Raw genomic sequence first — 27,769 nt, forward strand, 5'->3', positions numbered from 1 at the left:
CCCGTCCCCTCCATTCTTTAGATATTGTCTCTTTTACTTAAACTTTCACTTCATTTTTTTTCTGAGACTCATTAACCACAAGGGTTTTCCTGGGCCACCAAAGGGATGGGCAGGGTGTTTGTGAAGGGTCTGGGGGAAGGGTGAGAGAATCAGGCTGCCAGAGTATCAAGAACCCTACTTCTTTTTTTTTTTTTTGTAAGGTTTTCTTGGTGTGGACAGTTTTTAAAGTCTTTGTTAAATTTGTTACAATATTGCTTCTGTTTTGTTTTCTTTTGGTCATGAGGCATGTGGGATCTTGACTCCTGACCAGGGATCAGACCTGCACCCCCTGCACTGGAAGGCAAAGTCTTAATCATTAGACTGCCAGGGAAGTCCCAGGAGCCACTCATTGTCTTATTTGGAAAATACTGAAACACACACAAATAAAAAACGTTCATAGTCCCATTGCCTTTTCCTCATTGCAACTAGGGATGACTAATGGAAAACCCAGCTACCAGCGTGACTGGGATGGGAAATGAGCAGCCCAGACCTCCTGAAAGACACAGTCTATTTGCAGCCCAAGATGAGCCCCTGTAAATACCGTGACACTTCAGTAGACAACTCAGTAGAGAACTCCAAAGCTTTGTAAACTAGGTTGACTTTTAGTTACAACTTATTTCATAGAAGGAAATCGGTAACCCAGAGCAGTGACTATTAAGAAGGTCCTGCATAGGTATTCCCAACTTGTAAGTTACTCCCAGAACAGTTAGCAAAATCTGTTATCACATGGCATTTTAATTTAAAAGTTTTTGGCCACTTAGTACCAGGATTGGGGAAGAGGTAGGAAATGGGGAGCCTGTCTTTTAATATTCAAATATTTATTTGTTTTTGATGGCAGATTGGGCTTCCCTGGTAGCTCAGATGGTAAAGCGTCTGCCTACAATGCGGGAGACCCGGGTTCAATCCCTGGGTCGGGAAGATCCCCTGGAGAAGGAAATGACAACCCACTCCAGTATTCTTGCCTGGAAAATCCCATGGACTGAGGATCCTGTTAGGTTACAGTCCATGGGGTTGCAAAGAGTCGGACATGACTGAGCGACTCACTTCACTTCAAATATTGAGGAGCATCCAAAAATCCAACTGGAAAGTACCCTAGATTTCTGGATATCACCCTCAGAGTTTCTGATTCCAAAGGCCCAAGATACAGCCCAAGAATCTGTAAGGAAAAAAACAATTCATTTACATTATTACAACGGTGTTAATGCTATTTCCATTTACAAGGGTTGGACAGAACTAGAGAAAAGCAAACTGGGGAGGGCGTACTTGTCAGTGCTATGCAATAAATCACTCCAAAACTGAGTGGTTTAAGACAGAAACAGCACTGTTTACAGCGGCCAGGACACAGAAGCAGCCTGAATGTCCATCTACGGAAGACTGGATAAAGAAGATGTGGCACGTATATACACTGGAATATTACTCAGCCATTAAAAGAATGAAATAATGCTATTTGCAGCCACATGGATGGACCTAGAGAGTCATACTGAGTGAAGTAAGCCAGACAGGGAAGGCAAAGTATTGTATGACTTCCCTTGGGTGTGGAATCTAAAAAGAAATGATACAAATGAACTTACTTATGAAACAGAAAGAGACTCAGACTTAGAAAACAAACTAATAGTTCCTTGGGGGAGGAGTATAGTCAGGGAGTTTGGGAAGGTCATGTACACACTGCTATAGTCAAAAAGGATAATCACAAGGACCTGCTATAAAGCACGTGGAACTCAATGCTATGTGCCAGCCTGGATGGGAGGGGGTTGGGAAACAACGAATACATGTATATATATGGCTGCGTCCCTTCACTGTTCATTTGAAACTATCACAACAATGTTAATCGGTTATACCCCAGTACAAAATAAAAGGTTGAAAATTTGAAAAAAAATCATTTATTACTTTTTTGATAAGCTTTCTGGGTTCGAAATTTGAAAGCAACTTGACCATGCAGTTCTGGTTCGTGGGGTTGCAGGCAGATGTCAGCTGAGGCGGCCAACATCAGAAGGCTTCTGTGAGGCCAGAAGATCTGCTTTCAAAATCTTGCTGGGACCCCGACTCTGGAACTTGGGTTTCCTTTAGGGTGTTGTAGCTTAGGTGAATGGTGGAGGAAAGGGATTGTCAAGGGTGAGATTACAAAGTGGGAGGGCCTAGGACCCCCGAGTTTCAGAAAGCATTCTCAACAGCACCATGAGGAAGTGGGGGCATTCAGTGAAGAGGTATCCTAAAGGAGCAAAGGCTCAAGTGTTGCACAAATAATGATGCAAGAGAGAAGGAAACACTGCAAGAGGGAAATGTTTGAGTAGGGGAGGAGAGGAGACGCAGTGCTGAAGTGGAGCGGTTGGCCTCTTACAGGTCGTCCAAACATGCTCATGGGAGAGGCAAGAGTGCACCTCTGCAAGTGAGCTGGTAGTGTCCCTGGGGCCAGCTTCAGGAAGTTTCTTTCTGAATGTTTCTATTTTTTTCAGCAAAAGAAGAAGTGAGAATGAAGAGCGGGGAGAACGGCTGGAGGTTTAGAGAGAAGAGAAGAGAAAATGATTTCTTAGGGACTGGAGAAGAAAACTGTGGCAGCCTTGCAGTTTGGTTCTGAGTATTTGCAGCCACACATCTGAAATGTGTTCCCTCCCGAGTTCAGCTGGGTGGGAGCAGGCGCAGAGAAGGCAGTGAGTTCATTTTAACCAGGGTTGGGGTTTTGCCAGGCAAGTATGACTGAGGGAGAAAGAGTAAGGGAGATCATGTCATTTGTGCAAGGGCATGATTATGGTGGTTGACCACAGAATCTATACAGTCTAAGGAAGGGAGGACACAGGAGGAGATGAGAGAAACAAGGAGTGAAAAGAAGGTAGGAACAAAGAATCAGAGGTACCAATGGCATTCCTGAATTGAAAGACCTTATGTGATTTGGCACTAGTCCCTGCCTGACAACAACATGGAAATGATACCACCCTGATGGCAGAAAGCAAAGAGGAATTTAAAGAGGCTCTTGATGAGAGTGAAAGAGAAGAGTGAAAAAACTGGCTTAAAACTCAACATTCAAAAAATTAAGACCACGGCATCCAGTCCCATCACTTTTTGCAAATACAAGAGGACAAAGTGGAAACAGTGATGGATTTTCTTTTCTTGGGCTCCAAAATCCCTGCAGTCGGTGACTACAGCCATGAAATAATAAGATGCATGTTTCTTGGAAGGAAAGCTATGATAAACCTAGACAGAATGTTCAAAAGTAGAGACATCACTTTGCCAACAAAGGTCCACATAGTTAAAGCTATGGTTTTTCCAGCAGTTATGTATGGATGTGAGAGCTGGACCATAAAGAAGGCTAACTGCCAAACAATTGATACTTTTGAACTGTGATGCTAGAGAAGACTCTTGAGAGTCCCTCGAAAAGCAAACCAGTCAGTCCTAAAGGAAATCAGTTCCGAATCATCATTGGAAGGACTGATGCTGAAGTTGAAACTCCAATACTTTGGCCACCTGATATGAAAAGCCTACTCATTGGAAAAGACCCTGATGCTGGGAGAGATTGAGGGCAGGAAGAGAAGGGGGAGACAGAGGATGAGATGGTTGGACGGCAATATCAACTCAATAGACATGAATTTGAGCAAACTCCAGGAGATATTTAAAGGACAGGGAAGCCTGGCATGCTACAGCCCATGGGGTCACAAAGAATCGGACACAACTGAGTGAAGAACAACCTCCCTGACATTGTCTGTTCTCATCCCCCCGACCCTGACTCCTGGCTATTCCTCAAACACCCTAGACATGCTCCTGCCTCAGGGCCTTTTCACAGGCTGTTCTGTCCTTGTGGTTTCCCTCCAGAAAAATCTTACTCACTCACTCTCTTCCTTCAAATCTTTGCTTAAATTCCACCTTCTTAGTGATGTTTACCCTGTCTACCCTATTGAATATGGAAACCATCCTCTCCCAGAATTTCCAACCTTTTTTACCCAGATCTTTCCCCCCCAATAGCTTTTTTTTTTTTAAATATATACCTTTCCCTTGAAGTTTACGTATTTATTTTTGGCTGTTCTGGGTCTTTCATGGCTGTGCATGGCTTTCTCTAGTTACGGCATAATGGGGGCTACTCTTCATTGCATTGGGGTGTCTTCTCTTGTGGAACATGGGCTCTAGACGCACAGGCTTCAGTAGTTGTGGCACCTGTACTTTCCTGCCCCGACGCATGTGGAGTATTCCCGGACCAGGGATCGAGCCCATGTCCCCTGCATTGGCAGACAGATTCTTAACCACTGGACCATGAGGGAATTTGTCCCCATAGCATTTGACATCTTCTAACATTTCATTAACTGCAATTAACACAACATAACTAATGTTATCAGTAGTAAGCCACATGCTTCTTCGAATCAGTGATACACTCTACACTGGTAATTGACTTATTATCTTCAACACGTGTTTCCCAATTACAATCTGATCTCCACAAGGGCAGGGATCTTGGTCTATTTCCCTTGTCACTCTCTCCACAGCACCTAGGACAGTGCCTAGCATCTTACAAAGACTCAATAAATATGTTTAACGATCCACCTTGAGCACTGGTTACGCTGAGAGATTTCCCTGACACAGCAGAGTGGAGGGCCAGTTTCTCTACAACAACTCTTACAACAAGCAGCAAGAATACTCAGTCTTGACACCTCAGAGTCCCCTCACCCAGATTTAGCATCTTCCATTCCCAATTCTTAGGTGGCGCTAGTGGTAAAAACCAGGAGATGTGAGAGACATCGGTTCCATCCAGGGAATCGGGAGAATCTCCTGGAGAAGGGCCTGGCAACCCACTCCAGTATTCCTGCCTGGAGAATCCCCATGGACAGAGGAGCCTGGTGGGCTACAGTCCATGGGGTGGCAAAGAGTCGGACACGACGGAAGTGACTTAGCACAGCATGGAGAAAACTCTTGAGAGTCCCTTGGACTGCAAGGAGATCAAACCAGTCAATCCTGAAGGAAATCAGTCCTGAATATTGATTGGAAGGACTGATGCGGAAGCTGAAATTCCAATATTTTGGCCACCTGATGTGAAGAACTGACTCCTTGGAAAAGGCCCTGATGTCAGAAAAGACAGGAGGAGAAGGGGACAACGAGGATGAGATGGTTGGGTGGTATCACTGACTCGATGGACATGAGTTTGAGCAAGTTCCGGGAGTTGGTGATGGACAGGGAAGCCTGGTGTGCTACAGTCCATGGGGTCACAAAGAGTCGGACCCGACTGAGCTACTGAACTGAAATGAACTGAAAGGACTTGCCTGTAACTCCATAAATGGTCACAAGGTGGTGATGTGGGCCTATTTTCTCAGTCAAGATTCGCTCTACCCGCTACCTGACACCTCAGTTTCTTTTTGAGTTCTAGTTTATGATTTTCTCAAACTCTAAGAATTATACTCCTAACGAAACAGGAGACAGGTGGGCTCCAGGCTGAGCAGTTAGAGTTCATTGTCTGTGGATAGATGCTCCAAAGCAGTAGGAGGGGAGCTTCCTTGATGGCTCAGTGGTAGAGAATCCACCCGCCAATGAAGGAGACGTGGGTTTGATCCCTGATCCGGGAAGATCCCACATGCCTTGGAGCAACTAAGCCCGGGGGCCACAACTACTGAACCTGCGCTCTAGAGCCCGAGAGCCTCAGCCACCGAGCCCATGTCCTGCAACTACTGAAGCCTGCGAGCCCTACAGCCCGTGCTCTGCAACAAAAGACGCCACCACGATGAGAAGCCTGTATTCCCCGCAACGAGAAAAAGCCGTGTGCAGTCGCAAAGACCCAGTGCAACCAAAAGTTAATTAATTACTAATTTAAAAAATAAACTAAAGATAGCAATATTACATGTCAATCCCAAACTTCCAATCCATCCCCCTTGCCTTAGCAAAGCATTTTTAAAGGCAAGGTGAGGGAAGGCTGTCCCAGGGTATGTGATCAGTTCATGCACAGTTCTCTGCTTGGTTGCTATTCAGGTGATGGGATAGTTCACAGTCTCAGTTAACAGTCTCCTCAGGCTAACAGTCTGCAATCATCAAGTAGTTAATTTCTTACATGTGGTGGTGGTGGTTTTTAACATCTGAAAAACTCAGGAAATACACATGAGATACTATTCTCTGGGTATTTCAGAGAGACTCTGCAGCAGAGAATATGTGGGAGGGGTCTGTCACAGGAAGTCCCGCCACAGTCCTGAATGGTTACAGAGACCGAGTGACTTGCCCCAAAATTGTTGTCCATCTTCAGACCATTTCAGCCTTTGACACTTTTCTAAGAGTGAAAAGTTAAAAACAATTTCACCAGCATAAACATAGCTCACAGGTAATAAGTCGTCCCGGGTGGCTCTAGTGGGAAAGAACCCACTTGCTAATGCAGGTATACTTAAGAGACTCCAGTTTGATCCCTGGGTCTGGAAGATCCCCTGGAGAAGAAAATGGCAGCCCACCACAGTATTCCTGCCTGGGAAATCCCATGGAGAGAGGAGCCTGGTGGGCTGCCGTCCATAGCGTCGCACAGAGTCAGACACAACTGAAGTGACTTAGCGTGCACACATACTGACCTCCTTATTTGAACCTGGCAATGTTCACCACTTTTTATCTCATTTAATCATAATGACAAGTTCAGTTCAGTTCAGTTCAGTCGCTCAGTCATGTCCAACACTTTGAGACCCCATGGACTGCAGCATGCCAGGCTTCCCGGTCTATCACCAATTCCCGGAGCCTGCTCAAACTCATGTCCATCAGTGGTGATGCCATCCAACCATCTCATCCTCTGTCGTCCCCTTCTCCTCCTGCCTTCAATCTTTCCCAGCATCAGAGTCTTTTTCAGGGAGTTAGTTTTTCACATTAGGTGGCCAAAGTATTGGAGTTTCAGCTTCAGCATCAGTCCTTCCAATGAATATTCAGGAATGATTTCCTTTAGAATTGACTGGTTCAGTCTCCTCATAGTCCAAGGGACTCTCAAGAGTCTTCTCCAACACCACAGTTCAAAAGCATCAATTCTTCGGCGCTCAGCTTTCTTTATGGTTCAACTCTCCCATCATACATGACTACTGGAAAAACCATAGCTTTGACTAGACGGACTTTTGTTGGCAAAGTAATGTCTCTGCTTTTTAATATGCTGTCTAGGTTGGTCATAGCTTTTCTTTCAAGGAGCAAGGCTCCTTAATTTCATGGCTGCAGTCACCATCTGCAGTGATTTTGGAGCCCAAGAAAATAAAGTCTGTCACTGTTTCCATTGTTTCCCCATCTGTTTGCCATGAAGAGATGGGACCAGATGCCATGATCTTCATTTTTTCAATGTTGAGTTTTAACCCAGTTTTTTCACTCTCCTCTTTAATTTTCATCAAGAGGCTCTTCAGTTCCTCTTCACTTTCTGCTATAAGGGTGGTGTCATCTACATATCTGAGGTTATTGATATTTCTCCTGGCAATCTTGATTCCAGCTTGTGCTTCATCCAGTCTGGCATTTCGCATGATGTACTACTCTGCACATAAGTTAAATAAGCAGGTTGACAATATACAACCTTGACGTACTCCTTTCCTTATTTGGAACCAGTCTGTTGTCCCATGTCCAGTTCTAACTGTTCCTTCTTGACATGCATACAGATTTCTCAAGAGGCCAGTAAGGTGGTTTGGTATGCCCATCTCTTGAAGAATCTTCAAGTTTGTTGTGATCCACACAGTCAAAGGCGTTGGTGTAATCAATAAAGCAGAAGTAGATGTTTTTCCGGAATTCTCTTGCTTTTTCGATGATCCAGTGGATGTTGACAGTTTGATCTCTGGTTCCTCTGTCTTTTCTAAACCCAGCTTCAACATCTGGAAGTTCACGGTTCACATACTGTTGAAGCCTGGCTTGGAGAACTTTGAACATTACTTTACTAGCATGTGAGATGAGTGCAATTGTGCGGCAGTTTGAACATTCTTTGGCATTGCCCTTCTTTGGCATTGGAATGAAAACTGACTTTCCCAGTCTTGTGGCCACTGCTGAGCTTTCCAAATTTGCTGGCATACGCAGTGCAGCATTTTAATAACATTATCTTTTAGGATTTGAAATAGCTCAACTGGAATTGCATCACCTCCACTTGCTTGTTCATAGTGATGCTTCCTAAGGCCCACTTGACTTTAGACTCCAGGGTGTCTGGCTCTAGATGAGTGATCACACCATCATGGTTATCTGTGTCATGAAGATCTTTTCTGTATAGTTTGTCTGTGTATTCTTGCCACCTCTTCTTAATATCTTCTGCTTCTGTTAGGTCCATACCATTTCTGTCCTTTATTGAGCCCATCTTTGCATGAAATGTTCCCTTGGTATCTCTAATTTTCTTGAAGAGATCTCTAGCCTTTCCGATTCTACTATTTTCCTCTATTCTTTGCATTGATCACTGAGGAAGGCTTTCTTTTTTATTTTATTTTATTTTTTTTTTCATTTATGTCTATTAGTTGGAGGCTAATTACTTTACAATATTGTAGTGGTTTTTGCCATACATTGACATGAATCAGCCATGGATTTACATGTGTTCCCCATTCTGATTCCCCCTCCCACCTCCCTCCCCATCCTATCCCTCTGAGACTTCCCAGTGCACCAGCCCTGAGCACTTGTCTCATGCATCCAACCTGGGCTGGTGATCCATTTCACCCTTGATAGTATACTTGTTTCAATGCTATTCTCTCAGAATATCCCACCCTCACCTTCTCCCACAGAGTCCCAAAGTCTGTTCTGTATATCTGTGTCTCTTTTTCTGTTTTGCATATTGGGTTATCGTTACCATCTTTTAAAATTCCATATATATGCATTAGTATACTGTATTGGTCTTTATCTTTCTGGCTTACTTCACTCTGTATAATGGGCTCCAGTTTCATCCATCTCATTAGAACTGATTCAAATGAATTCTTTTTAATGGCTGAGTAATATTCCATTGTGTATATGTACCATAGCTTCCTTATCCATTTGTCTGCTGATGGGCATCTAGGTTGCTTCCATGTCCTGGGAATTATAAACAGTGCTGCAATGAACATTGGGGTGCATGTGTCTCTTTCAGATCTAGTTGAGGAAGGCTTTCTTATCTCTCCTTGCTATTCTTTGGAACTGTACATTCAAATGGGTATATCTTTCCTTTTCTCCTTTGCCTTTCCCTTCTCTTCTTTTCTCAGCTATTTGTAAGGCCTCCTCAGACAACCGTTTTGCCTTTTTGCAGGTCTTTTTCTTGGAGATGGTCTTGATCACTGCCTCCTGTGCAATGTCATGAAGCTCCATCCATAGTTCTTCAGGCTCTCCATCTATCAGATCTAATCCTTTGAATCTATTTGTCACATCCACTGTATAATTGTAAGGGATTTAATTTAGGTCATACCTGAATGGTCTAGTGGTTTTTCCTGCTTTCTTCAATTTAAGCCTGAATTTTGCAATAAGGAGTTCATGATCTGAGCCACAGTCAGCTCCTGATCTTGTTTTTGGTGACTGTATAGAGCTTCTCCATCTTTGGCTGCAAAGAGTATAATCAATCTGATTTCAGTATTGACCATCTGGTGATGTCCATGTGTAGAGTCATCTCTTGTGTTGTTGGAAGAGGGTGTTTGCTATGACCAGTGCGTTCTCTTGGCAAAACTCTATTAGCCTTTGACCTGCTTCATTCTGTACTCCAAGGCCAAATGCCTGTTACTCCAGGTATATCTCGACTTCCTACTTTTGCATTCCAGTCCCCTATGATGAAAAGGACATCTATTTTGGGTGTTAGTGAAGAGGAAAATTTAAAATTTTTACATAACCTCCTGCTCTTTCTGCCTCTGTAACTCAGCTTGCTCCTTGCAAAGTCTAGAGCAGGTTGGTCTCAGAAAGTGGGGACTCACAATACTAGGAACTGGAGCTTATCTCACTCACCCTTGTCCTGCTCTTTGCATTCACCCTAGCCTCTGCAAACCCGCAAACCTGCTTAATCATGCCTGTCAGTGTATAAAAACACTGTAACCCCTTTGTCCGGGGCTCAGAGCTTGGAGTGTTAAGTCCCCTGGGCCCGACGGCATAATAAGCCTGAGTTCTCCACCTCTTCAAGTGCCATACTTGGCTTCTCGAGTACTGGTTTCTGCAACATTTCTTCTAGAAGGTCTTGTAGGTCTTCATAGAGCCATTCAATTTCAGCTTCTTCAGCATTACTGCTTGGGGCATAGACTTGGATTACTGTGATATTGAATGGCTTGCCTTGGAAATAAACCAAGATCATTCTGTCATTTTTGAGATTGCACCCAAGTACTGCATTTCAGACTCTTTTGTTGACTATGAGGGCTACTCCATTTCTTCTAAGGGATTCTTGCCCACAGTAGTAGATATCATGGTCATCTGAATTAAATTCGCCCATTCCAGTCCATCTTAGTTCACTGATTCCAAACATGTTGAGGTTCACTCTTGCCATCTCCTGTTTGACCACTTCCAATTTACCTTGATTCATGGACCTTAGATTCCAGGTTTCTATGTAATATTGTTCTTTACAACATTGGACTTTACTTCCATCGCTAGTCACATCCACAACTGGGCGTTGTTTTCGCTTTGGCTCCGTCTCTTCATTCTTTTGGGAGTTATTTCTCCACTCTTCAGTAGTATACTGGGCACCTACCAACCTGCGGAGTTCATCTTTCAGTGTCATATCTTTTTGCCTTTTCATACTGTCCAGCAAGACAGTAGAAGGGGTGAAGTCTCATTTAAAATCAAACCCCCTGCCCCCAGAGACACTCGGAGGGTTCAAACAAAACCTTGTGCGCACCAGGACCCAGAGACCCCGCAGAGACTGAGTCAGAACCGCGTGTGAGTGTCTCCTGTGGAGGTTTGGGTCACCAGTGGCCTGCCGCAGGGCCAGGGGCTCTGGGTGCAGGAGACTGGTCACACAGCCTGTGGCATAAGCCCTCTTGGAGGAGGTCTCCATTAACTCCACCATCAAGCCACCGAGCAGATGACCCACAAACTGCAGAATAATTATACCAAAGAAATTATCACACTGTTAAGAAAGTTCTAGGATCCACAACAGATCTCCCAAAGGAGATCTGGCAAAGGGACTGAGAACCCCCAGGGGAATTTGACTCTGGAGGCCAGTGGGATTTGATGACAAAACTTACACAAGACTGGGGAGAGAGACTCTTGGAGGGCACAAACAAAGCTTGTGTGCACCGGGACCCAGGAGAAAGGAGCAGTGACCCCACAAACTTGCCTGTGAGTGACCAGGAGTCTCCAGCAGAGGCAGGTGTCGGGGGCATTGATGAGGCAGTGCAGAACCCTTTGAAGGAGGTCGCCATTATCTTCATTACCTCCACCATAGTTTGGTCACAGGTCAAACAACCTGAGGGAACACAGCCCCTCCCATCAACAGAAAATTGGATCAGAACAAGACCCGGTTTCCCCCACAGTCAGTCTCTCCCAACAGGAAGCTTCCATAAGCCTCTTATCCTTATCTGTCAGAGGCAGACAGAATGAAAACTGTCTTCCAGATGTTCAAGAACTTCCAGATATTGAAGCTGGAGTTAGAAAAGGCAGAGGAATCAGAGATCAAATTGCCAACATCTGCTGGATCATTGAAAAAGCAAGAGAGTTCCAGAAAAACATCTACTTCTGCTTTATTGACTATGCCAAAGCCTTTGACTAGGTGGATCACAACAAACTGTGGAAAATTCTACAAGAGATGGGAACACCAGACCACCTGACCTGCCTCCTGAGAAATCTGTATGCAGGTCAGGAAGCAACAATTAGAACTGGACATGGAACAACAGACTGGTTCCAAATAGGAAAAGGAGTAGTTCAAGGCTGTATATTGTCACCCTGCTTATTTAACTTACATGCAGAGAAAATCATGAGAAACTCTGGGCTGGAGGAAACACAAGCTGGATTCAAGATTGCTGGGAGAAATATCAATAACCTCATATATGCAGATGACACCACCCTTATGGCAGAAAGTGAGGAACTAAAGAGCCTCTTGATGAAAGTGGAAGAGGAGAGTGAAAAAGCTGGCTTGAAACTCAACATTCAGAAAACTAAGATCATGGCATCTAGTCCCATACTTCATGGCAAATAGATGGGTTAACAACGGAAACAGTGACAGACTTTATTTTCTTGGGCTCCAAAATCACTGCAGATGATGATTGCAGCCATGAAATTAAAAGACCCTTGCTCCTTGGAAGAAAAGCTATTACCAACCTAGAGAGCATATTGAAAAGCAGAGACATTGCTTTGCCAACAAAGGTCCATCTGGTCAAAGCTATGGATTTTCCAGTAGTCACACATGGATGTGAGAGTTGGATTATAAAAACTGAGTGCCGAAGAAATGAACTTTTGAACTGTGGTGCTGGAGAAGACTCTTGAGAGTCCCTTGGACTGCAAGGAGATCAAACCAGTCATTCCTAAAGGAAATCAGTCCCAAATTTTCATTGGAAGGACTGATGCTGAAGCTGAAGCTGCAATCCTTTGGCCACCTGATACGAAGAACTGACTACTTGGAAAAGACCTTGATGTTGGGAAAGATTGAAAGCAGAAAGACAAGGGGATGACAGAGGATGAGATGGTTGGATGGCATCACTGATTCAATGGACATGAGTTTGGGCAAGCCCCGAGAGTTGGTGATGGACAGGGAGGCCTGGCGTGCTGCAGTCCATGTGGTCACAGAGAGTTGGACATGACTGAGCGACTGAACTGACTGACTGTTCATGGGGTTCTCAAGGTAAGAATACGAAGTGGTTTGCCATTCCCTTCTCCAGTGGACCACTTTTTGTCAGAGCTCTCCACCATGACCAGTCCATCTTAGGTGGCCCTATACAGCATGAGGCCACCCATTTTCATAATGACAATGCAACAGCCAACTCTCGTTGGTTGCAATTTACAGATGAGGAAACTGGGGCGCAGGAATAGTGAATAACTTGGCTCAACATTACACCCTGAGGAAGTGGCAGAAACACCCATTCAGTCACTCCCCTCCCCCATATCCCAGTTAGCCACTCCTTTTACTGGCAAACCTCCTGGGATGGGAAATTCCACAACTTGAAGCCCAAGCTGAAATGGAGGAAACAATCTGCAAAAGAGCATGGAGCATGTATTCCCATTAAAAAAAAATACATATACACTCAATATAGATCATATACACACAATATAGATCTGATTATCATGGGGGAAAGACTTTGGAATAATTTCCACCTTCTACCTGTTCAAGTATTCTGAATTTTTCGTTTTTGTCCCACTGCTCGGCTTGCAGGATCTTAGTTTCCCCACCAGGGGTCGAACCTGGGCCACAGCAGTGAAAGTCAAGTTTTGTAACTCAGGTTGGGACTTGAACCCATACACTGGGACTTGATGCCAAAATCTTGGCTCTCTGTGCATCAGTGCCAAACAGAAATAGAGACAGAGTTATGGAGGAGAAAGAAAGAGTTGCTGTACTTCTTTGCCAGGCAACAGGGGAATACAGTAGGCTAGAGCCTCAAGAACTGTGCCCTGCTTCCTGGTGAATAGAGAGGTTAATCAGGCAAGGGGATATGTTAAGGATCAAGGCAGTAACAGCCTTCCCTGTTGGTTGTGGTTAAGAATCTGCCTGCCAATATAGGCGGTACAGGTTCGATCCCTGGTTTGAAAAGATCCCACAGTAATGAGGCAACTAAGCCTGTGCTCCACAACAAGAGACTAGCTCCCAATCTCCATAACTAGAGAAAGCCTGCACGCAGCAAGGAAGACCCAGTACAGCCATAAATAAGTATGTATATTTTTTAAAAAGCAGTAACAGTCTTGAGACTCACATAGAGACTTGAGACTCGAAAAGAATAGGACACCACTGAGCCACTGAACTGAACAGTCTTGAATTCTTCTTTCTTCTGCAAAGTTTCAACAGGATGGGGCTACTGACAAGGCTAGGGTGTGTCCAGGGCCTTAGGTGGTCCAGTCTCCTAATCTTGATGAGCCTCATTCGCCCCTTTAATCTTGCCTCAGGTGGTTTCAGGGCTGCTCCTCCCTTAATTAGCAACTGTTCTGCCCTTTGGAACTCAGAGGTCACAGAGGCTGGAGTCTTGCCTGTTAAGAAATAGGAGGCAGACTTTCCTGGTGGCTCAGTGGCTAAGAATCTGTCTGCCAATTCAGGGGACATGGGTTTGACCCCTGGTCCAGGAAGATTCCACAGATTAACTGCAGATTAACTAAACCTGTGGGCCATAACTACTGAACCTGCGCTCTAGGGGGTTCGTGCAGTTGTGAGCCCCAGCTACTGAGCCTACACTCTACAGCCTGTAGAGGTCACCATGATGAGAAGCCCTTGCACTGCAAGGAAGAGTAGCCCCACTTGCCACAACTAGAGAAAGCCTGCACGCAGCAACGAAGACCTCGTGCAGCCAAAAAAGAAAAAGAAATGGGAGACAAAAAGACCTCTGTTCCTGGGAGCCCCAAAGGCCCTGCTTGGCATCAGAAGTGCAGAGTCTTAACCACTGAGCCACCAGGGAAATCCTATGTGTGGATTTTTGACAGTGCTGAAAGTGTTGTTGTTCAGTCGCCCTGTCGTGTCCAACTCTTTGCGACCCCAGCACGCCAAGCTTCTCTGTCCTGAACAATCTCCTGGAGTTTGCTCAAACTCATGTCCACCAAGTCGATGATGCCGTCCAACCATCTCATCATCTGTTGCCCCCTTTTCCTCCTGCGCTCAGTCTTTCCCAGTGTCAGGTTCTTTTCAAAGGAGTCGACTCTTCCCATCAGGTGGCCAAAGTATTGGAGCTTCAGCTTCAGGATCAGTCCTTCCAATGAATATTCAGGGTTGATTTCCTTTAGAATTGACCTGCTTGATCTCCTTGCTGTCCAAGGGACTCTCAAGAGTCTTCTCCAGCTCCACAGCTTAAAAACATCAATTCTTCCACGCTCAGCAGCCCACAGGACAGGCCAATAAATCCCAGGTGTGGAGGCAAGGAATATGGCTTTATTGGGGAAGCTGGCAGACCGAGAACAAGGCATACTAATGTCTAATAACCATTTCATCTGGGGTCTGGATGCCAGGTTCTTCTAGAGAACAGAGAAGTAGAGGAGGTGAGGAAGTCAAGTAGAAAAACTATTTATCTTGCAAAACAGGAGGGGTTGTGTTAAATTTCTCCTTTTCTGCAGTCATTCACAGGTAGGCTAAGTCAGATTGTATCTCTGCGAGTTGAACAAAGGCACTTTAATAGTCTGAGAAAGGGCAGCTTTCCCTGAGGCAGGCCATTATGTATGATTATAATAATAAAAGCAAGGCGAAGAAAAGGTTAAAGTCAAAGAAACAGATCCAACAGGGATTCAGAATTGGTTCTACCCTGTAACAGTGTGTGTGGATTTCTGATAGCGCTGAAGGTCAGCGCCCCTAAAGCGCCCACCCGCTCTTGTTCAAAGGTCAGCAGTACTGTAGTAAGTACACGAGAGAGGAGAGAGTGAGTGATCTGTGGGTCCTTGTTCCCAGACCAAATGGCCTGGGCATTCCTGGGCTGGGGGAGGCAGGTGTATTGGTGGAGAATACACAAGCCACTGGATATTAGGGGACAGAAGCACAAATGTCGGGGAGCTCCACCGTGGTGACGCTCACGTATGTGAGTGATGGAGGGGGACCTTCCCTGGAGAGAGGCCTGAGTAGGACAAGACGCTCAAGCTGGGTCAGGATGGGCTGCACGTGGCTGTGCGGTTTGTCGACAGCACAACCTTCCCTGGCAGCTTCCTGCGGTTGATTTATATCCAGTCACACCTGCATTACGTCACTGAGTTCCCTTAGGCGTTCAGGGATTTATCTATTTGTTCACTCATTCAGTCTAGTCACATCACAAAGACTTCCTTGTAGCTCAAATGGTTAAGAATCTGCCTGTAATGAAGGAGATGAGGGTTCGATCCCTGGGTCGGGAAGATGGGAAACGGAGATCCACTCCAGTATTCACTTTAGTATTCTTGCCTGGAGAATCCCCAGGGACAGAGAAGCCTGGCGGGCTACACTCCATGGGGTCGCAAAGAGTCGGACACGACTGAGCGACTAACGTGTTGGTATCACAGCCTCTCCAAGCCGGTCCTCGCTTTCTCCAACTCTCTCCACTCCTGTCTTTGTGCCTCGGGCCCGCCTTCCAGTCTCCACGCCCTGCCCTCTCATTGGTCCAGCGCCCTCAGTCCCGCCCCCAAATCACTGGGGCGGGGCGGAAGCTTTTATTCCTACCCCTTCCATTGGGTACACTGCCTAAGCCTCAGATACTTCAACCAATGGAAGCCAACCTATTCAGCCAATGGGGCTGGAGCACTTAATATAAAGAGTGTGCTGGTGCTCCGGAAGGGAACCTCCAGGTGGTGTCTGCTCAGCCACTGGAACCCCTGTGTGGGAGCAGGTCGGGATCGGAAGAAGCTCATCCTGAGTGTTCTGCCTGGATACCCAGCTCCACAAGGCTGAGGAAGGCGCCCTTCTCACCACCATCTCTTGTCATGAGCCACCAAAAAGCTGTTAGGAAGTCGAGCAGGGGTCAGCCCGCAGGTGAAAGGACCAGAGAGAGAGGTTTTAGAGGAAAGGTCTGGTGTCAGCTGTTGGGGATGGGCGTGCACAGAAGAAAGTATGGACCTCTCTTTTCTTTTTTTTTTAGTAGCTGCAACAGGTCAAACAGGGCCCAGCACCCCTGAGGAAGAGAGGTGGGACCCAGAAATGAAGAGCAAGCTGCACGTGTCAAGTGTTGCCTCACGGGACGAACAGTTGTTGACCAGACACCCTGGCTGGGCCCTTTGAGAAGGAAAAGGGGTCCGGGGAGGCAAAAGCGAAAGAACATAGGCAAGCATGAAGGATCCCCGACTCTCCACCCACCTCCTAAATTGAGGCTCTTTTCTTTCTCTCCTCTCAGGCGGCGTTTCACAATTGATGATTTTGAAATCGGGCGTCCTCTCGGCAAGGGAAAATTTGGGAATGTGTACCTGGCTCGCCTCAAGAAAAGCCATTTCATTGTGGCCCTGAAAGTCCTCTTCAAGTCCCAGATAGAGAAGGAAGGACTGCAACACCAGCCGTGCAGGGAAATTGAAATCCAGGTGCACCTCCAGTAAGGACAGTCTCTGTATGAATGAGATTCCCGTGCGTTTTTCCCCCTCACAGACTTCCAGATGGAGCTGTTACTCTCCTGGCCCTAGCACAATTTGCCCCTTTGTGTGACCAGTCATTTGTAATAGCATCATAAATTGGCCCTCAGGGAGGAGTCTTGACCCTTCCTCCTTTTGTCCCCTAGACACCACAATATCCTTCGCCTGTACAACTAATTCCATGATGCACGCCGGGTGTACTTGATTCTCGAATATGCTCCAAGGGGTGAGCTCTACAAGGAGCTACAAAAGAGCCACACGTTTGATGAACAGTGTACCGCCACGGTGAGGCAGAGGAGGCTGAGGGCTAGGGTTCATAAGGGTCACTGCTTATGGCTTTCATGAGGGTTCAAATTGCTTCTTTAAAAAAAAAAAAACAAACTTGTATGAATTAATGAATTAATTTATGGCTGTGCAGGGTTTTTGTAGACATGTGGGACTTTCTCTACTTGCACTGGCTTCTCATTGCAGTGGCTTCTCTTGTTGTGAAGCATGGGCTCCAGGGTGCGTAGGCTCAGCAGTTGTGGCGCACTGGCTTAGTTGCTCTGTGACATGTGGAATCTTCCCAGATGAGGACTTGAACCTGTGTCCCCTGCATTGACAGGTGGATTCTTTACCACTGGACCACCAGGGAAGTCCTGAATTGCTTTTTTCTATCAGTTTTACATTTGGATACCCTATGGCATCACTGACTCAACTTGAGTAAACACTGGGAGTTGGCGATGGACAGGGAGGCCTGGCATGCTGCAGTCCATGGGGTCGCAAAGAGTCGGACATGACTCAGCGACTGAACTGAACTGAGTAATTATCCCCGGGACATTAATAAGTAGTGTGTATAAGTTTGCATTCTTTGGTTTTAAGCAACAGAATCTAACTGCATTACCTTATGGAAAGAAACATGAAAGGCTGTGAGGGAGTTCACTGAATAAATGAATGAAACTGACTTAGAAAGCCAGGGATTTTTGGATTTTGGGCTCCAGGTGGGAATGACAGCCATCATCACCTCATGGCCGGCTTCATTTCCAGACTGCTTTTTCTCTGTTCACACAGGTAATGGAGGAGTTGGCAGATGCTCTGACATACTGCCACGAAAAGGTGATTCACAGGGATGTTAAGCCAGAGAACCTGCTGCTGGGGCTCATGGGTGAGGTGAAGATGGCAGACTTTGGCTGGTCTGTGCACACACCCTCTCTAAGGTAGGACAGGCGGTGGCACCCTGGGTGCCAGTTAAGAATGATCCAACGTAATTCATTTCACATGTAAGACCCAGCTACAAACCTGGGTTTGTATTTCAATGCTGCCTTTTGAAATGCATATTTTAATAAGTATTTGTAGACTGAAAGAATGTGGTTCAACTATATCTTCTAATTTTTAATGTTTACATAAAATTATACCAATAAGTTTCCGTGTAAGTACATTAAGAATGATTGTGCCATAATTCCAGGAATTTTACTCTATCAATAAACCATAATTAATTTACTTGGTCCCTCTTGGTGGACCATCAGTTTGTTCCAAAACTTCCTAGATCATAAGCTAAATAATGTAGGAAGAATATCAGAATATGGAATTGTTGGTCCCAGGACTTGCCTTCTCTGAACCTTAATTCATATGATAACTTGGTCTTTCCAAGTTCCTGTGCTTGAGAGGGGATTGCCCAGGATTAGATGCTGGGGAAGGAGAGTGTCCCTTCTACTGAGCCTCCACTTAATGTTCCTTTCTCTAGGAGAAAGACGATGTGTGGGACACTGGACTACTTGCCCCCAGAAATGATTGAGGGGAGGACATACAATGAGAAGATAGATCTATGGTGCCTAGGGGTGCTCTGCTATGAGCTGCTGGTGGGAAATCCGCCCTTTGAGAGCACCTCCCATAGTGAGACCTACAGAGGCATCCTCAAGGTGGGATGGCCACACTCTGGGCATTCATGCAGGGGCTGGGGTAAGGGGTGGCTGGGAGCCTGGGGCACACACAAAGGTGGTCTGCTATGATCCCAGCCAGTGCCTTGAATGGACCAAGGAAACTAACCATACTTCTTTCTTCTCTGGCCTCATCAGGTAGGTGTAAGATTTCCTGCATCAATACCTTTGGGGGCTCGGGACCTGATCTCCAGGCTTCTCAAATACCAGCCCTCGAAGCGGCTGCCCTTGGCCCAGGTCTTGAAGCATCCATGGGTCTGGGCTCACTCTCGGAGGGTGCTGCCCCCAGCTGCGCAAATGGCTTCCTTAGCCCTGTCCACCCCTATTCTTTTGTGATTGCTTATGGAACACCCTGGCTGTGGTATCTCATCTGTCTTTTGTTTCTTCGCGTGTAAGATGCATCATGCTAGTTAATAAGGGCTTCCCTTGTGGCTCAGCTGGTAAAGAATCCGCCTGCAACGTGGGAGACCGGGGTTCGATCCCTGGGTTGGGAAGATTTCCTGGAGAAGGGAAAGGCTACTCACTCCAGTATTCTGACCTGGAGAATTCCATGGACTGTATCGTCCATGGGATTGCAAAGAGTTGGACAGGACTGAGCGACTTTTACTGTTAATAAAGGCCAAATCATTTATTTTTGGCTGTGCCGGGTCATTGCTGTTTAGGATGGGCTTTCTCTAGTTTCCATGAGCAGGGGCTACACTTGATGTGGTGTGCTGGCTTCAGTATTTGGGGCCCATGAGCTTAGTTGCTCCTCTGCATAGAATCTTCCCAGACTAGGGATAGAACCGGTGTGCCTTGCACTGGCAGGCAGATTCTTATCCACTGTGCCACCAGGTGAAGCAGTCTTTTGGGCCTAGAAAAGAGAACAACAGTCTCAAAGGCCCCTTGCTGAATCATCTAACTTCGGAGAAAACAAAGCATAACTTTAGTTCCATCCTGATGCTCCAGGCCAGTTGCATCTATCTGGGACTTATCACCCCCTGTCTGGAAACCTACCACCCCCTACACCCGCCCAGAAGACTTATCACCCCCTGCCCAACTACAAGTGTCATCTCAACAAAAGAATACTCAAAATATCCCGCCTGATTGGCATTTCCCTTATCGCTTCCACAAACCTCCCTATAAGTATGAAGCCTCCCTGATCCCTTTCGGCGCTCAGCCTGGTCGTTAGGCCGACTGTCGCCCCTCCTTGCCTGAATAAAGGTAACCTACTTCTGTTGAGGTCGTCTTTCCTTTTCTGCCTCGCCAGAACTGTACCTTACACCAGGGAAACCCAAAGCTGAATCATCTTGTACCAGGTCTCTTTCTTAAAAGAAAAAAAGTATTTATTTGACTGCGTTGGGTCTCAGTTGAGATCTTCACTACATCATGCTGGATCTTTTGATCTGGCCGTGCACTCTGGTGGCAGGAAGCCTCTGGAACACGTGGGCTTAGTTGCTCTAACCGCCCCCCCACACTGGGATCCTTGTTCCCTGACCAGAGATGGGACCCTCATTCCCTGCATTGCAAGTTGGATTTATTTTTAATATATTTATTTGGCTGCCCTGTGCCTTAGTGGCGTGTGGGATCAGGTTCCCCTAGAAGGGATCAAACCCAGGCCCCCTGAATTAGGAGCCTGGAATCCTAGCCACTGGACCACCAGAGAAGTCCCACCAAATTATTTTCAAAATATGCTTTTACTAGGTCTAGGTTGGTAATTTCAGTTATTTGAAACCAGTAAGCAGCGCTCCTCCAAAATCAGAAAACTTACCACAACTTAAAAAGGACAAACATTCTTTTAATCAGCCGTGTGCCAAAAGGAGCCGCAGCTGGGGAGGTGATGCCGAGTAAACCTTTGGCCCTTGAGCAAGAGACAGAGTTTAAGGCTACACAGGGAGGGGCGGGAAGATCTGGGACTCACCACGCCGCCCTGGTAAAGAACCAGGTAAAGAACCCGCCTGCGACGCGTCAGACCTGGGTTCAATCTCTGGGTTGGGAAGATCCCCCGGAGAAGAAAACGGATATCTACTCTAGTATTCTGGCCTGGAGAATTCCATGGATAGAGGAGCCTGGTGGGCTGCAGTCCATGGGGTCCCAAAGAGTGGGGACACGACTGAGCGACTTTGACCTTCACGCCGCCCTACTGCCCAACATTTCATTGAATGGGTCAGGAACTCTTCTGCCGGCCCACATCCTAGTTACCCGGAAACGCAAACTTCCGGCGGGTCCACGACTTCCACGTTGGGCAGCCCATTAGGCTATCCCGGAACGAGCCGGAATTTCGTCATCGCGACTACCCGCCCACTCCCGGAAGTGACGCATGGTGGGGTTGCCGGAAGAAGTGGCGAAGTTACTTTTGAGGGGACCTGAGTCGCGGCGGCGTGCCAGGGGCTACGGAGAAGAAGGAAGAGAAGGCAGAGCAAGGGAACAGAAGCAGGTGCACTCAAGTTTGGGGCGGCGCGGGAGGAGCCCTGGGCCTGGGGCTTCCCGGCGTTCCCTGCGCTGCTTGGCTCAGCCCCCTTCTCTCCTCGCACCCTCTCCCCTCCTAGTTCGCGCCGCCCCCCGGCTGTTTCCAAGGCAACGGGAGTAGTGGACCCCCAGTAAGAGAGGCCGCCCACGAGACCCTCGCGCGCAGCCATGAGCCCCGCCCCCCACTGCTGTTCGGAGAGGGGCGGGACCTGGAGAGAGGTGTGAGGGCGGAGCATGATGGGAGGAGGCGGGGGGCCGTGATGGGCGCAGATGGGGCGGGGCCTAGAAGGAAATAATGTGGGCGGAGCATTATGGACTGAGCAGGGGTCCGAAGGAGAGATGGGGGTGCTTCCTCGGCGGAGGTGGGGTGAAGCTGGAGGGGAAAGAGGAAGTGAGGGCGGAGCCCTCGAAGCCGAAGGGATAGTGTCTGGAAAAATCCGGTGGGCGAGGTCTGGAGTGGATGGAGGGAGCCTAAAAGAGGGGAGCTGACAGTAGGGGAGGGCAGGGCTTGAGACCCAGCCGAAGGCTGTCCTGGAGCAGAAAGGGGGCGGGCCCTATTAGAACTGGAATAGGAGGGTCTGTAGGCTGGAAGAGACTGGGGGTGGGATCTGTACGAAGTAGGGGAAGAGTGTGAGAGATGGAGGAAAGAGAGTTACCCTCATCAAGACCTGTGGCTGGCCTACTCTGACCTTCCCTGGCCCCACAAGGCTCTCCGCCCCCCTGTATCCTGCAGGCTGCTCCGTGACCCCACCATGTCCACCCCTACCACGAATTCCGTGGATACCCCCTTGCCTGGTGAGTGGCCCCCCTTCCCCAACACAGCTATTCTCCCATCAGATTATTGTCAGCCGAAACTCACTGTCTCCCTCTCCCAGGAAATGGCCCCAGCACCCCCTCTTCTTCACCTGGGGGAAAGGAGGATGGTCCTGAACCATGCCCTGGAGGGGCGGATCCTGATGCCCCAAGCACTGATGGGGCCGACTCAGCCTCCGTCGTGGGTGAGACAGGGTCCAGGGACATGGGTTGGGAGTTGGTATGGAGGCTCAGAGAGGAATCTAGAAAGAGAGAAAGATCAGAAATGGGGATGGCCAGCCCCAGCGTCTTGCTGATTTTTTTTTCTTCTGTTAGTTCTTGGTACCTCTTATTATGACCCATTCTTTGGGATTCACTGACATGCACATCTTTCCCTCTGAATCACCGTCTCCGTGGGCCCCCCTCCACACTCTGATTCGTTGCCTATGATCTCTCATGGACCTGTCCCTCTGGCTGCTGTTTATCCCGTGGCTCTGTCTCATGGCTTCTGTCCACCCACGCCAGTCATCCTAGACACAGCAGAGGAGCCGGAGCGCAAGCGAAAGAAGGGCCCAGCTCCAAAGATGCTGGGCGACGAGCTGTGCCAAGTGTGCGGGGACACAGCCTCCGGCTTCCACTACAACGTGCTCAGCTGTGAAGGCTGCAAGGGCTTCTTCCGCCGAAGTGTGATCCGAGGCGGGGCCGGGCGCTATGCCTGCCGGGGCGGTGGCACCTGCCAGATGGACGCCTTCATGCGGCGCAAGTGCCAGCAGTGCCGGCTGCGGAAATGCAAGGAGGCAGGGATGCGGGAGCAATGTGAGTGCTGGGGAGGGAGTGGGGCCAGGCCGGCCCCTGTCCAGCTCTGGAGCCTCTGCTGAGGCCTGTGTCTCCCCACCAGGCGTCCTCTCTAAAGAACAGATCCGGAAGAAGAAGATTCGGAAACAGCAGCAGCAGCAGCAACAGTCGTCACCCACGGGGCCAGGAGTCAGCAGCAGCAGCCCAGCTTCTGGGCCTGGGGCCTCCCCTGGAGGGTCCGACGGGGGTGGCCAGGGCTCCGGAGAAGGTGAAGGTATCCAGTTAACAGCTGCTCAGGAACTAATGATCCAGCAGTTGGTGGCGGCCCAGCTGCAGTGCAATAAACGCTCCTTCTCCGACCAGCCCAAAGTCACGGTACGGCCCCTTCCACCAGCCTCGAGGGACGATGCGCCCAGCGTGGTCAAGTCGACAGGGCCACAGTCCAGGGCACAGGGAGAGAATGAGGCTCCAGAGAACAGGCGCTTTGAGATGGGGTAGGCTTGGGCTCACGGGAGACATGCTAATAGTAACCTACCCCTCCCACCCTGTGTCCCCAGCCCTGGCCCTTGGGTGCAGACCCTCAGTCCCGTGATGCTCGCCAGCAGCGTTTCGCCCACTTCACGGAGCTGGCCATCATCTCCGTGCAGGAGATCGTGGACTTCGCTAAACAGGTGCCTGGCTTCCTGCAGCTGGGTCGCGAAGACCAGATCGCCCTCCTGAAGGCCTCTACCATTGAGGTAACGGCCAGCCTGCCCAGTCTCGGGGAGTCCATTCCATCCTGCCCTTGAGGAAGTCCTGAGATAAACCCCAGGAGAGATGCCTGGAGCATAGGAACAAAGCAGACTCTAGGCCTTGCCCTGGTGTGGGTGGTATTCTCTAGGAGAACGTTAAATGCTAAACAAGTCATCAGAGCTTCCTGTGATGGCGAGGAAAGGAAATGGCCTAAGATGGAGAATAATTGAGGGTTGGGCTGGAGGGCCACACTTCAGGGAACATGCTGACAAGGCTTGTTCAGGCAGTTGATGTTTGAACCAAAACCATGGTAATGAGTAAGTGCTGAGTGTCTAGTGTATGCCAGGCCCTATTCCACGTGCTGGGGGCGTGGTGGTGAACAGAACAGACTGAAAGCTCTTCCCTGTGTCTAATAAGCACTTAGGGAGAGTGTCCTGAGTGGAGAAGGCTGGGGGTGCCGAACCTGGGGAAGGGAGAGAGCTTGGAGTGTTCAGCATGCTGGCTGTGGGCCCTGTGGCTGAGAGAATGGTGGGGTGGGCAAGGGATGATCCCAGCAAGATTGGGCTCGTCCATTCAGGCCAGTAGAGGAAGGACAGTGGCTGAAGGGTCACAGGGCTCCTCCAGCCCCTGCCCAGCCCCTTCCCACCCCCCTCCCCTCCGCCACCCTCAGATCATGCTACTGGAGACGGCCAGACGCTACAACCACGAGACCGAGTGCATCACCTTCCTAAAGGATTTCACCTACAGCAAGGATGACTTCCACCGCGCGGGTATGGCCAAGTGCAGGCTGGGCAGTGGGGTCCCTGCTGGCCAGGAGACCCAGGGCCTCTCATCCCTGTCTGAGCTTCCATCTGTTCACATCCCAGATAGGGTGAGAGCTGAGCGCACCCACCTCACAGTGAGAGCTAAGAGCACAGTGAGGTTATTGAGCCCTGACTCTGCACATGGGGCACATAGAGCAGGATGCGACAGAGGGGTATGTGCTGTCATATAGGGCATCTTGGTAGGAATTAAGGAAAGACACTATTTCCTCCCCAGCCCTGGTCTCATGTGAGAGAGGCTGGATCTCAGTCCATTGGAAAATGCACAACCTCCCCAACTGTACAGGGCAGCCCTGGTCCCTGCCCTCCAAGAGCACTTCCCTGGGGATGTAACTGAGGCGATGGGCTTCTGGAGATAGTGTGGCTCAGTGGGACCAGAGGACAAGGGAGGTGGGGAGTAGTGTTAGCTACCAGGAAACACAAGTGCAGGGCCTCACTCTCTCCGCCTCTGGGCATGCTCAGTGAGTCCTGCTCTCTCCCGTCATCTCTCTGTGGGGCACTTCTCTGTACTCCTGGACATCTGCTCCTCACCCCATCTTTCCTTCCTCTTAATTCCTGGCTCTCCCAATACCCAGGGCCGTCCCAGTAACCCTTTGAGTATAATCTTGGCAGGGGAGCACTGGGGGTTGGGAGGGTGTTGCTGGCAGGGGTCTCAGCATGTGCAAAGGTCTTGGTGTGGGGAAGAGCGGGTGGTTTTAAGGAACCACAGGGCGGTTTGGGCAGCTGCAGCACAGTGAGATGGGGCTGGAGCGGGGGTTGGTTTCCCCTACCGCCCCATCCTCTGCCATTGTCACAGTCCAGGCCTCAGTTTGCCCTTCTGGGAACATTGCAGGGCCCCTTGCTGGGCTTCTACCTCCACCCCAGCCAGGTGTGTTTGTTCACACAGTCATTGGAAGGATCCAGTTAACAACCACTTTAGCTCACGTTCCTCCTGTGCTCAGCACCATCCGTGGCTCCCGTCACACTGGGAGAAAAGCCAGAGTCCTCACCTGGCCCACAGGCCCTGTAGGGCGTGGCCTCATTCTCCCCTGCCCTCATCTCCCACCCTCCCCTCACTCACCCTCCTCCAGCCACGGTGGCCTCCCTGTTATTTGAACCCACCAAACGTGCTGTCGCCTCACAGCTTCTTCGTTTGCTGGTCCCTCTTTCCAGAACTAGGATGACCATCTTGTCCTAGTTTGCCTGGGACCTTCCAAGCTTTTTTTTCTTTTTTTTTAATTAATTTGTTTTTAGCTGCACTGGGTCTTCGTTGCTTTTCGGGAGCTTCCTCTAGTTGCGGCAAGTGGGCTCTTCTCTCTAGTTGCCGTGCGCGGGCTTCTCGTGTGTGTGACGGGCTCTAGGCAGGTAGCCTCGGTAGTTGCAGTGCATGGGTTTAGTTGCCCTGCAGCTTGTGGTATCTTCCTGGACCAGGGATCTAACCTGAGTCACCTGCATTGGCATGCGGATTCTTACCCACTCTGCCACCAGGCACGTCTCCTTCTGAGCTTTAATACTCAAAGTCCCAGGGCCTAGGTAGCCTAGTCCCAGGCCAAACAGACTGGTGGCACCCTCCAGGGAACACTAGCACATCCTGTTAACTCCCTCCCTCCCCTCTTTGGAGCCATACACCCTGCAGCTAGGGAGGCCTTCCAACACTGTCACCTTGTGGTGACCCTCATGTCTAAGATGTGGATGTGATTTTCATTGGCCCCCATTACCCTCCCCTGCATTACCTCGATCCATTAGAATCATCTCACAGGGTGGATGGCCTACTTATAGGCTTGTCTGTTATCTGTCCCTTCAAGCCCCAAATGCAAGTTCCACCGGAGCAGGGGGCTTTGTCTTACAAATCTCTGCCCAGGACCTGACATGCAGTGGGTGCTCAATCAGGTTTGATGAATGAATGAGTCACAGCTGGAAATGAGTTCTGCTTCACTGCGAGAGCAGGGGACGCCACCTCGGGGTGATGTAAGGTGACCTGGGATTAAACATCTTTCCTTTTCCAGAGGAGAGGTACCAGGAAGGAAGCGAAGGGGGTGACGGGGTAGTAGAAGCTTCTGAATAAATGTTCGCACTCATTACTCATTCCTCCATTCAGGCAAGATGTATGGCACACCTATGACGTGCCAAGCCCTTGGTGGGCAGTGGGGTTACAGGGTGACCGGCTGTCTACCTGCTGTCGTTTCCCCCGCTCTGCTGACAGTGGGCAGTGCCAGTGGCCAGGCATGGGGGCCAGTTTTAGGGTCAGAGTGGTCATCAGAACCGGTCTCCTGCCTCCGCAGGCCTGCAGGTGGAATTCATCAACCCCATCTTCGAGTTCTCGCGGGCCATGAGGCGCCTGGGCCTGGACGATGCCGAGTACGCCCTCCTCATCGCCATCAACATCTTCTCAGCCGACCGGCCCAACGTGCAGGAGCCCAGCCGAGTGGAGGCCCTGCAGCAGCCCTACGTGGACGCGCTATTGTCTTACACCCGCATCAAGAGGCCACAGGTACCGGAGCCCAGACCCTCCCGAGGAAATCTAGACCCGTGTAGGGTCAGCTTCCTACGTCCCTGGCGCCCCCCAGCAGCTGAGTTCTGATCAGTGTCCTTTCAAAAGCTGGTCCTCCAGGCCCCTGTCCCCTCATCAAGGAGTCAGGCCAAGTCCACGCCCAGGGGCCCCACACTGCCTCTCCAGGGGCGGGGGGGGGCCCTGCTGGTGGGCCGCCCTGCGCCCACCCGCTCCTGTCCCCTCGCAGGACCAGCTGCGCTTCCCCCGCATGCTGATGAAGCTTGTGAGCCTGCGCACGCTCAGCTCTGTGCACTCGGAGCAGGTCTTTGCCCTGCGGCTCCAGGACAAGAAGCTGCCGCCTTTGCTGTCTGAGATCTGGGACGTCCATGAGTGAGGGGCCCGGGCACCCTGCCCCACCGCCCTGCACACCCCCAATGACTGGACACTGGGGTGGGAAGGAACCCGGCCGGGTCTGGACTCCCGCTCTGCAGCTTGGAGCTCAGGCCTTGGCCCCCTGCCAGCCCTCAGGATGAGCCCCAGTTGGGGTCCAGGAGCCCTCCCTGCCTGCCCACTGAGTCTTCCTGGGAGGGCTGGCTGGGGTCATAGGTCCTGACCTCTGACCTCTCCAGCACTCCCAGCTGCCCTCCCCGCCCAGCTTACACCTCAAGCCTACCATGCAGTGCACCTTGAACGGAGGCAGGAGGGCCTGTGGCTCTCCCACAGCCCGGAGACCACAG

The 27,769-nt window shown here is 49.3% G+C and overlaps 1 protein-coding gene and 1 pseudogene across 1 annotated transcript; both read left to right on the forward strand.

Moving 5' to 3' along the window:
- Positions 1-16,422: 16,422 nt before the first annotated feature.
- LOC133055131 (aurora kinase C-like) lies at positions 16,423-19,943 on the forward strand (annotated as a pseudogene).
- A 1,289-nt stretch (positions 19,944-21,232) lies between these two features.
- NR1H2 (nuclear receptor subfamily 1 group H member 2) lies at positions 21,233-27,569 on the forward strand. The gene is made up of 10 exons (XM_061139925.1): positions 21,233-21,390; positions 21,503-21,641; positions 22,156-22,217; positions 22,298-22,420; positions 22,740-23,030; positions 23,113-23,384; positions 23,567-23,746; positions 24,412-24,511; positions 26,824-27,032; positions 27,280-27,569. Exons 3-10 carry the CDS (start codon positions 22,175-22,177, stop codon positions 27,424-27,426), a joined length of 1,365 nt encoding a protein of 454 aa, XP_060995908.1. The 5' UTR covers positions 21,233-21,390; positions 21,503-21,641; positions 22,156-22,174; the 3' UTR covers positions 27,427-27,569.
- The last annotated feature ends 200 nt before the right edge of the window (positions 27,570-27,769 follow it).

This window comes from Dama dama, chromosome 4 (assembly GCF_033118175.1).
Source record: "Dama dama isolate Ldn47 chromosome 4, ASM3311817v1, whole genome shotgun sequence".
Lineage (NCBI taxonomy): Eukaryota > Metazoa > Chordata > Mammalia > Artiodactyla > Cervidae > Dama > Dama dama.